This window comes from Coturnix japonica, chromosome 6, assembly GCF_054131305.1.
Source record: "Coturnix japonica strain WE chromosome 6, WE-NBRP24, whole genome shotgun sequence".
Classification (NCBI taxonomy): domain Eukaryota; kingdom Metazoa; phylum Chordata; class Aves; order Galliformes; family Phasianidae; genus Coturnix; species Coturnix japonica.
The window spans coordinates 36,193,181-36,202,792 of NC_140668.1; the positions used below are offsets into that span (position 1 = coordinate 36,193,181).

A 9,612-nucleotide genomic window follows, 5' to 3' on the forward strand; every position below is an offset into this window, starting at 1 on the left:
TTGGGAAGAATATTATTCAGTTTATAAAGGGATTATGTTCAGAAATGCAGACTGGAGAATCACAGCTAGGCCCATTGTCTTTAATTCCTTTGATGGTAATAAATAAGTTTACAACAAACAATCTATTATCATAATTTTAATTAATAATGATACACATGGTCCTGCACTAGGTTTGTGTGGTGATAATAAGTAGTGAATGCAAGTGCTTGAAAACAGACCTGATTTCTAGCTGTAGATCTTGTTTTGCAGTCACATAGAGGCACTGTTCATCCTGCCTCTCTTCATTCCCATGGCTTCTCACTGTCACCCTCACAGTCACTGCTGACTTCGGAGGAGGAAGGCAGGAAGGTGGGATTTGCACCTCTTGTTGGCTGGTAAGGATTATCTGGCGCTGCACACATTCATCCCATTCAGGCCAGCAAGCTCCTGCATGAACATTTCATTTATAGCTTGAATCATTATAACATCCCATGTCACTTACAAAGGTCTTGCCGTGTACAGGTTTCCGATAGCTTTATAGAGCCACAGGTTTCCTTAACCCAGTTTATAGAGAGGGTAACCAAAGTTCAGACTGATTTCTTTGAAATAATATATGAGATCAAGGAAAAATGTGAGAACAGAACACAGGTGTTCTAAATCCAGTTTCCAGCTATGAATATTTTTGCATCATGTCTGATGTTAACTACTGCTATTCTATTGAGACATATACCTTTCAAATACCTAACTATGTAAGTCATTTGGAATTAGCTCTTGGCTCTGAGAGTGAGGGCTTAGGATGGGTAGATCTTGACAAATTAAAACCTTTACCTTTGGGAAAAAGACAGAACTGTGTACCATGCAGTATTATATACCATGATTAGTTGGGTGTTAAAATCAGAATTAGGTAGAGGTTCATACACAGTGAATGGTGAACTTTAAAAGCCAGACAGAGACTAAACAATCAGTCAGAGTATGACAACTTGGTCTGGCCTGAATGTGAGTTTGTCACTCATGAAATAAGAACTGGTGGAAAAACTTCAGGAAATTCACATACCACAAGACCAGAGAAAACTGGAATTGTCCTTATTATCTGGCCAGCCAAGAATAATAGTTGTGAAAGGATCCACGTGGCGACTCGGCTTAATATGTATTTTGTTTTTTCTTTGGTGACCCTAAAAAATAAGTAAATGTACCAACTGGGACAGTGGCATGTATAAATACATATGTTATTTCATAAATAAATGAAAAAGGCCTGAAAACTTAGACACTGGATTACTCTATGCGCATCTGTAGTTTAAATGGTCTTTCCTTAACCAGTGGTAGTGTGTTAGTATCAGCTGTAGGAATTGCAACAGGTGGCCCAGAGGAATGATGTGTGGCTAAATATCCCCAAACTCTTATGTAATGCATTTCAATTTTAAAGAAAGATCTTTAAATAATACTTACTTTGGTCATTTGGGTATTTGTTTTAGTGGTGTTTTTTTCCTTAGCAGGGTCTGTTCAATACAAAAAACAATAACAGTGATAAGCAACTTGGTTTCATTAGGTGAAAGTCTAACTTGATAGTCACATACCGTAATTAAGATCAGTGTTATTCTTCAGTCATAATGGTGTAAATCAAATTTACACGAAGTGACGAAGTTTAACTGATATAAAGGGAAAAAAATGAGGGAAAGTACTGGAAAGGTTTCAAGGGGATTAATTCTAAAGTTCTGGTATATTTTGCTTTTGTAAATGTAAGGACTTACCATCTAGAAGTGCTTATTGACAGCAATTTATGTGATTTGCTGTGATGCAGATATTTCCTAACTTCAGAACCATATCCCAGGACATACACATCACTAATTAAACTTGAGGACAAACAGCAAATGTGCAATATGTAATACATAGAGAGTGATGCTAATTAATGAGCACTTCAAAGCCTGGGAATCTGCCATCATCAGGAAGAAGCCTCCTCAAAAGATTTCAGCACTGTTGTTGGAAAGGAAGAAATTACTGGATGCAAACCATAAACACTCCATGAAAGTGCTCTGATTGCAAAAAGACGTGGTCAAATCCAGCACTGTCAGATTAATGCAATTACCTTCTTTATGAGAACTGTTTGACAGCACATTGATGAACCCAATATCCAGACTCATATTTGAGAAGGCATTCATGGCCATCACTTTCACTAGGAAGGTACCTAGAAATGACAAACGTCCAAACGAGAATGTCAGTGGACCAGACCATCATGTTTGTGATATAAAATTCATAAAGAAAATTATATTATTTTCTCCTGGTTAATTTTGTTTGCACTTAGGAGAGCAGCTGTCTTGTTTGAGATTTTCTACCTGAGGGGATGGGATGTTCAAATGGTTATAAGGAGGCCCAATGAAGCTTCTAATGTTGAAAATCTTGAAACATGAAATTAAATCATAATTAGCTTCTGGTGTGTCAGCTTTTGCATGGGATGTGAATAATTCATTACAGTAGACAATTTCTTTGTCTTCTGCCACTGAATTATCTCTTAAAGGCAGTCTCGTTAGTCCCATGTTTTAAAGGCTTTGATTGCTTAATAATGGAAAGAAAAAATGCTAAAAAGCTGATTCCTAAGTCCAACACAAACTATGTGCTGGAAACTGATGTGCAGGTGAAGATGGAGCTCCCATTTTCTTTGTCATCTGTGCTGAGAACTCAAAATTTCTATCACAGTAGTGTGAAATGGGGAATAAACTTGGATATTATATATATGAACAAACAGGAGCACCTTAGAAACACGGAAATCAGCATGCTGTACCTTCAGAGTGCATGGGAATGAGGTATGTTCGAGGCTCCCCTTGCGGACAGTCTTCCTGGTGAGAGTGAGTTTCATTCAATCCAACCACTTCAAACTTCATCTTAACTGGGGCACCATGAGACACAGAGACATTTATCTCCAAATTCTCCCCCAGCTGCAGAGTGTGAGAAGCTAATACAGCCCAAAGACCAGACACTGGCTCAATCAAGTCAATGGTGATGCTCTCCGAGATCTCTGATGCAGTTGTGTTGCTGGACACTCGGATTTCCAGCTGATGCATCCCGGGGCCTAGCAGCTCTTGAGCAGCACTGTCAAGCGTCAGGTTGTGAGGGGCAATTCCTTCCCGTGCACTGGACTCAATGAGTGTCATGTTGTTTGCTAATACAGTATAGGTCATTCCACTGCCTGGAAGAAGACAGTTCAGAATTTCTCACAGCTTGCATAATAGGCAATTCCATTCTAGCTGTTTCATACAGCATTTAAGTATTTCTAGAGTCATAAAAATACTGCAGCAGTGCAGTTATTTTGAATAAAGTCACTTCCAATTGTTTTTGTGCCCATCTAGTCTCCCTATGAAAGTCTGTCACATGTTTTATGCTGTGAGCATTAAGGCAGTCAAGAGAACTCAAATGTATGCTACTGAATTTAACTTTTTAAATCTGCAGATTCCAGGAGCCTGAAGTGAGAACAAAATAGACAGTGGCAAACATGACCTGCTTAGTGTGCAATCCTCTTACCCTCAGCTGGAGAGGCATTTCTGTGGATTCCTAACTTCAAATGCAGAAACATTACTACTGGCTCCATGTAGATTCATATGACTAAAGTTGTGGTCATGGCTTGTCAGATTTGTGGAGAGGGAAGAAGGGTTTATGTTTATGTTCAAAGTGGTGTAATCCCTCTGAGAAAGAACCCCTCCAATGGAGCTGGGAGTGTTCAGTTGCAGAAAGGCAACAATTAGAGGAAAAAAAATTATTTGTTTTCTGTACTGAAAATCCTACTCCTGTTCCATGGGTAGGATAGTATCTAGCTTGCTATTTAAACCACACAGACTAATTACCTCCGCTGAGTTCAACTTGAATCCATAACAACTCTCCATACAGCGTTCGGCAGTGAGAGCTGTTCCCCGATTCGTAGTGGCTGTAGCACCCAGTAACGCTTAGTTCATCCATCTTGTCCTGAACCAGCACCCGCTTCTGTGCTGTCACGTGCCATTCACTGGTGCTGCATTCAACAAATACAACAAACTCCCCGGGAGATGTGTATCTATGTGTGACATTGCTGAGCAGCCTAGAACAGAAAGAGAACGGCCACTTGTGGAAAACTGTCCTGGCAAATCTTCATCCTTATGTGATAACAGTGGTCGCAGCTGTCAAATTTCGGACCTAACTCAGCTTTCCTGCAGTCAGGAGGTGAACAAGGCTCTTCACACTATAACAATGCCCTTGACTTTTCTGTTCTATAAAGGGAATTTGTCTAATGATGTATAAAGCAGATATCTTACGTTAGAGGGTAGTAAGGATCCACAGTGTGGCCATCTCCAGTGCTAATGATGCAGGAAAGGTTACCAGAGTATGGAGAAAGCAGCCAGTTCAAAGTGACTGTGATGTTTTCAAGGACAAAACATGTGTCTGTTACAACCAGCTGCAGACCTGTAAAACACGACAGAATTCAGTGCCATCTTGTCTATATTTCTTGCTTAAGTCAATTGATTTTCATGCACTGGTGAGAACAGGCCTTCTTCAAATCAGGGTTGACACTGCTGTCAATTTAGATGCAGTAATGGAGTGATCACAAGCTGATTCTTCTCCATATCAGTTGGTCAGATTTCATGTTGGAATATAATTTGTGTGTTTTATGTGGATGGATTTCCTGGGTTCCTACCCTATAAAAAAGCCTCTGGAGCTGTCAGCAAGGACAGAGAAATTACACTGATATGTCTTCAATATTTAGAGCAATCACCACTCTTCCAGGTTCTTCCTTGAGGATGGAGCAGAGATTTTTGAGGAAAATATTACACTCACAGTGTTACAGCCAAGCAAAGATCAGGCTATTGATACTGACAGTCCTGTTGCACTTACCCTCCTTGCAGTGGTACTGAATAAACAAATAGCTTCCAGAAGCTGGGCACGGATCTCCAAAGAAAGTGCCATCTGCTGCCACCTGGCAGGCCTGAAGACCATGACACTGTCCTGGAAGGAAGTTTATATGGATTAGTGTGTTTGTATGCAGCTGTCGTAACTCAGGTGAGAGACAATCACAGAAACAAGGGTAGAGATGCATTAGTATCTTGTTCCTGACTTCTAGACAAAATCCCACAGCAAACTCCCATGCCATAAGACACTACCTGCCACTTCATCTGTGACACTAATCCAGCTACAGTCTTCCTCCGTGTCATTCTGGGGAGGAGTCTCCAGTGCGCAGTAGTGAGGGCTCTTCCGTCCATAGAATGACTCTCCAATTTGAATCACTTCTCCTGATCCACACTGTACGGTGGCATTGTAATTATCACAAGCAATGCTCCGACCATTTTCTAATAGGGAAAAAATAATCTGATTTAACTTTTTGAATTTCTGAACAAAAAAAACGACTTCTAGAGTTCTCCTGCATATTCTTTTTTCCCCCTCTTGTTTCTTTTTCTCTCCTTCTCTCCCTCTTAAATTCACCAATACTGAAAATGGAAAAAAGAATTACATCAGAGAAGTGTTTGTATATACAGTACAGGACCTGATCCCATTTCTGTTACAAAGACACCTTTATTCCCTTGTGATATTCAGTGGACACCATTCATCAGGGCTGCTCAAATGAGTAAGGTCATATTTCTAAAAGCAGACACTTCATTCTTGGGTTAGTCTGAGGCAGTTCATTACCTTTCAGATTTCTTGGAATCCTTTAGCAATCAGGATATGCAGTACCTGAAGAGGAGGATGAAAAGCTCTTGCATGAGATTGTTGCAAAAGAATGTTTTTGTTTCAGCTGCCTCAGGTTTAAAGACATTGTCCTTCAATTGCTGTTTTGATCATTCCCCTTAAGCACCTTGATTAACAGAGCCAGTATTTGCACACTGCAGTAATTGTATGCTACTGTTATTTAAAGCTAAATCTAAGCCTGGCTGTAGCTATAGCAACATGATCAGTTTACAGATTAGAGCTCTCTAAATAAGCTTGGAAAATAATTTGCTGTTAAATTATAATACAGGCTATCATCTCTTCCATTTGTTTGTTTATTACTTGGCATAGAGTGTTCTCATAGTATTTACTGTCTTAGTAAATTTGCATATGAAAATGCATAGAACCAGTTGTGTGTTCCTTTGTACTGGTTCAATACGTGTATTTTTACTACAGTAGTAGGTAAGACTCCTAATTTACAGAGCATCAATTGGTAGGATAAAATAATAAGAGCATTAAATTGAACTAAGGAAAACCTTTGCTTGAGCTGAGAAGCACAAATCATTCTAGAGTAGAGTCAAAGAAAGGATGAAGACAGAATGCTGTCCCTGGTTAGATGCTTCTACAAACATATCTCAGGTCATCAATTGTGCATAGTTATGGGGAATCAGAGAGATTCAGTTCAAATAGTGATATCACTTGGAGCTACCTATATGTTTCATATGAAGTTTCATGCTTGGTGTGAATCAAGCCTCACAGTGCCTGGGTGTGTGGGACTTAAATATCATATGCCCATTTTACAGAGGCAAACTGAAGCAGTGAGGCTGCACAAACTTCTAAACATTCAGCACACAGAGGGATTAATGAGTAGAATGTTGTCCCTGTTTCTTTAGGGCTGTGGTTCAAATTCCTTGCGTGCAAAGCTAGTAAAAGAGGAGTCTACATTATTATTGAAACATGTATGTGCATTAATGGACATGGGCTGTAGATACTGTAAACAAGACTATAATTGCCTCAATCTGTTCTCAGTTTCCTGGGTAATGAAAAGATGGATGTAGGGCAGGGCATTGTTGCTCAATAGTGCAAACTCTTATTGAATTTAATGGGCTTTAAGTCAGATCCTATGGTAACAGATGGTAGCTTCCTTAAAAACAGATAGTTGTCTACTGTGGTTGTAATGGAAAAAATAATTGTGATGTGTTTTTGCAAGGAAAATCAGCTGAAGGAATTGTACTGTCTGCCAATTCCCACTCCCCCGATCATTTTTAATGTTAGTCATCTTCAGCCAAATTTGATGTATAGATATAAACCTCAAAACACCCTAAAAATTCATGAAAATCAATAGCTAGGCAAAAGGGAAAGAACTACATCAGCACCTCTATTAGGAGTAGAGTTAATACCCCAGTTAATGACGAGGGCCAGCTTGTGCTTTGAAGCTGCTGCAGAGCCACGGGGATAGAGGGAGAAGGGTTTGGAGAGACAGAAAGTGCTGGGGATGTGAGAGTGAGCAGGGGGACTGAGGAGAAGGATGGAGAGAGGATGTGGAACAGAAGATCAGGACAGGAAACAAAACATTATTAATTTTGCTGGTTATGGAATGACTCATTTATTATGTCAGACCGTTGCAATAGACCGGGCGGCTATGGCTTGTGGTAACCTGTACTTGTATATTGGATTTGAAGGCCACAGCTAGACTTGCCATCGAGTGCTTGTGACCTCAGTTTAAAATGCTTGGTTTATGTGCAAAATGCAAGGAACACAAATTCCCTTCTTATCTATATGTCAAATGGGATAATACTGCCAGCATTCCTTTCCAGGACTGTTTGTTCCAAGCAGTTTAAGGGATGCAATGACTGTACTTTTCCTGTCTGAGCACAAGGAAGAACAGGCTCCTGTCTGTATCCTTGGCCCAGGGAAGCCCTTGAACTTCAACTGATGGAAGGATCTGAGAAGAAACAAGAAAAACTTGCTCTCACATTTGCTTACTCCAGACTGCTAGAACAAGTATCACTGGAAGCCTGGCTGTATTTTTGCTTCTGTGACGAATGGGAATTATTTTGATGGTCTTGCTTTGGCCCATATTTATGATTAAAAATTTAAGGGCAGTCATACAGGTAGGTGATGTGAGAGTTCATATTTGTAACCATTCTGCAACCCAGTGATTTTAGGATTCTTCTTTCCTCCAGTTCAGATCACCAATGAAGTAGAAAAAGAGCACTGATTGGGCTTGCATGTTTGTTTGTTTTTTCTTGTTCACTTTTAATAAACTTCAGGTTATTGCTCAGCCACTTTGAAAGAAGCAAGACAATTTATGCACCATTGTAAGTACAGTAAGCTCGATTCTTAGTTCCATCTTACCAAACTCACAAATGAAGTCAAATTCCTGGCTGCAGTTTTCAGTCACGCCCCACTGATACTTGGCATTCTTCAGGATGTATCCACATGTGGTTGAAAAAGGAGATGGCAGGCCCTTGTACCAGTTACTGTAGCTTACTTTTGAGGTGTCCAGCCATGTCATTGACCCTGTCAACAAAATATACGTTTCCTGAGTGTTTATTTCCCTCAGGAAAACAACTAAAGGGTCAGAGCCTGCAGAACAAATCTGCATCCTTTCTCCTACTGAAGGAAAGGCAGTTTTGCTTGAATAGAGATCTTCAGTTTAGTTTTACGTTAAATCTGACATTACCACTAAAAAAGATGCTGCTGCTTCCCCCGAGACTCTCAGCCTCAAGATTCCATCATTTCCCTTGCATCAGATCTTGCAGCATTTCCCAGCATGATGCTTAGCTTGCTTGCCTACTGGAGAACCAGCCCAGCACATATTTCTCACTGGGTTAGCAAGCTGATCTAATGTGTGTTTACACAAGAGGAGGATCAAATGCAAACGGTGACAACATACAACTGAGAAGTGAAGCGGACAATTAAAACATCTTAATATAAATCTAAAGTTACAGCAACAAAAGTCTGTGGCTTTTCAGCAGATATCTATAGTGGGATAGATTGCATTTGTTGTCATGTAAGCATCACAGAATGATAGTTCTAAACAAGACAATATTTTAAAATCACCTACCGTCAGTAGTTTCATTCAGCAAGGAGCCTGAAATCAGTCCTATCCACCAGTCCTGATCCTCAGCAATGTGTTTCTGCAAGAATTCTTGAGTCTCCTCATTTTCAATGAAGACAAGGTGCCCCCCTCCCCTCTCACACCATCTCTGGGCACTTGTGAATGTACGCTGGAGTCTCACAAACTCATAGCATGAGTGGTTGAAAGCTAGCTGATGCTTTGAGCAAGGGAATCCTTCCTCATCAATTGCCTCCTCCATAGCCAAACACACAGCAAGAGAAATTAGAACTGTGATCCCAAGCCACATTCTCAGTTTAGTGCCCAGTGTGGCACTGATGTTGCTTATCACATCACCACTCTTTTTGCTGCCTTCTTCAAAAGCTGGAATTGTCACGTCATCAGTATTCCTCCTTCTTCTATTCTGCTTGCAACGACAGCAGCAACAGTACATGGAACAAATGGCTTATATTATATAATGGTGATTGTGTCTGAGGACGCACACAGCAAACATTGATAGTAAATCACTGCAATGGCCATTGTGAGGCCCATTGTATAAACGTGTCAATCCATGTGAAGCCAGTTTGAAGATTATAGTATTGCCTTCCTCTTGAGCAGAGAAGATAAAGTTGATGTATGCTGTTACTGGACACATGTGAAAGTGAGATTAAGCTCCTCCATCAAAGGCATCACTGTACGAACATTAAAGCTGGAGGTCTTTACAATGCCAACAAAGAGATATGATAGTAAGAATAAGGAAAATGAGAAACACAATTATTAGATGGGAAAACACACTGTGTTCCTCTAGATAGGTTGTTTTGAATTGCTTTGTTTTTAATCATTATTATTCTTTTAGTGTGATTATTTGAGGTGCTTCTTTTGGAGGCTAATGTGATGCCTATAATTATTGT

General features: G+C 40.0%; 1 protein-coding gene across 1 annotated transcript in view; it reads right to left on the minus strand.

Annotated features, from left to right (window-relative positions):
• Nucleotides 1-9,052, minus strand: part of PKD1L3 (polycystin 1 like 3, transient receptor potential channel interacting) — a 30,508-nt gene extending 21,456 nt beyond the window's left edge. The window contains exons 1-11 of the mRNA XM_085550608.1: nt 8,711-9,052; nt 7,999-8,163; nt 5,100-5,285; nt 4,834-4,944; nt 4,257-4,404; nt 3,813-4,042; nt 2,756-3,160; nt 2,063-2,161; nt 1,426-1,475; nt 1,034-1,151; nt 219-426 (exon numbers count right to left, since the gene is read on the minus strand). Coding sequence (XP_085406734.1) covers nt 219-426; nt 1,034-1,151; nt 1,426-1,475; nt 2,063-2,161; nt 2,756-3,160; nt 3,813-4,042; nt 4,257-4,404; nt 4,834-4,944; nt 5,100-5,285; nt 7,999-8,163; nt 8,711-9,011 — 2,021 coding nt within the window. The 5' untranslated portion in view covers nt 9,012-9,052. The remainder of the gene's footprint in view (nt 1-218; nt 427-1,033; nt 1,152-1,425; nt 1,476-2,062; nt 2,162-2,755; nt 3,161-3,812; nt 4,043-4,256; nt 4,405-4,833; nt 4,945-5,099; nt 5,286-7,998; nt 8,164-8,710) is intronic.
• Nucleotides 9,053-9,612: the final 560 nt, after the last annotated feature.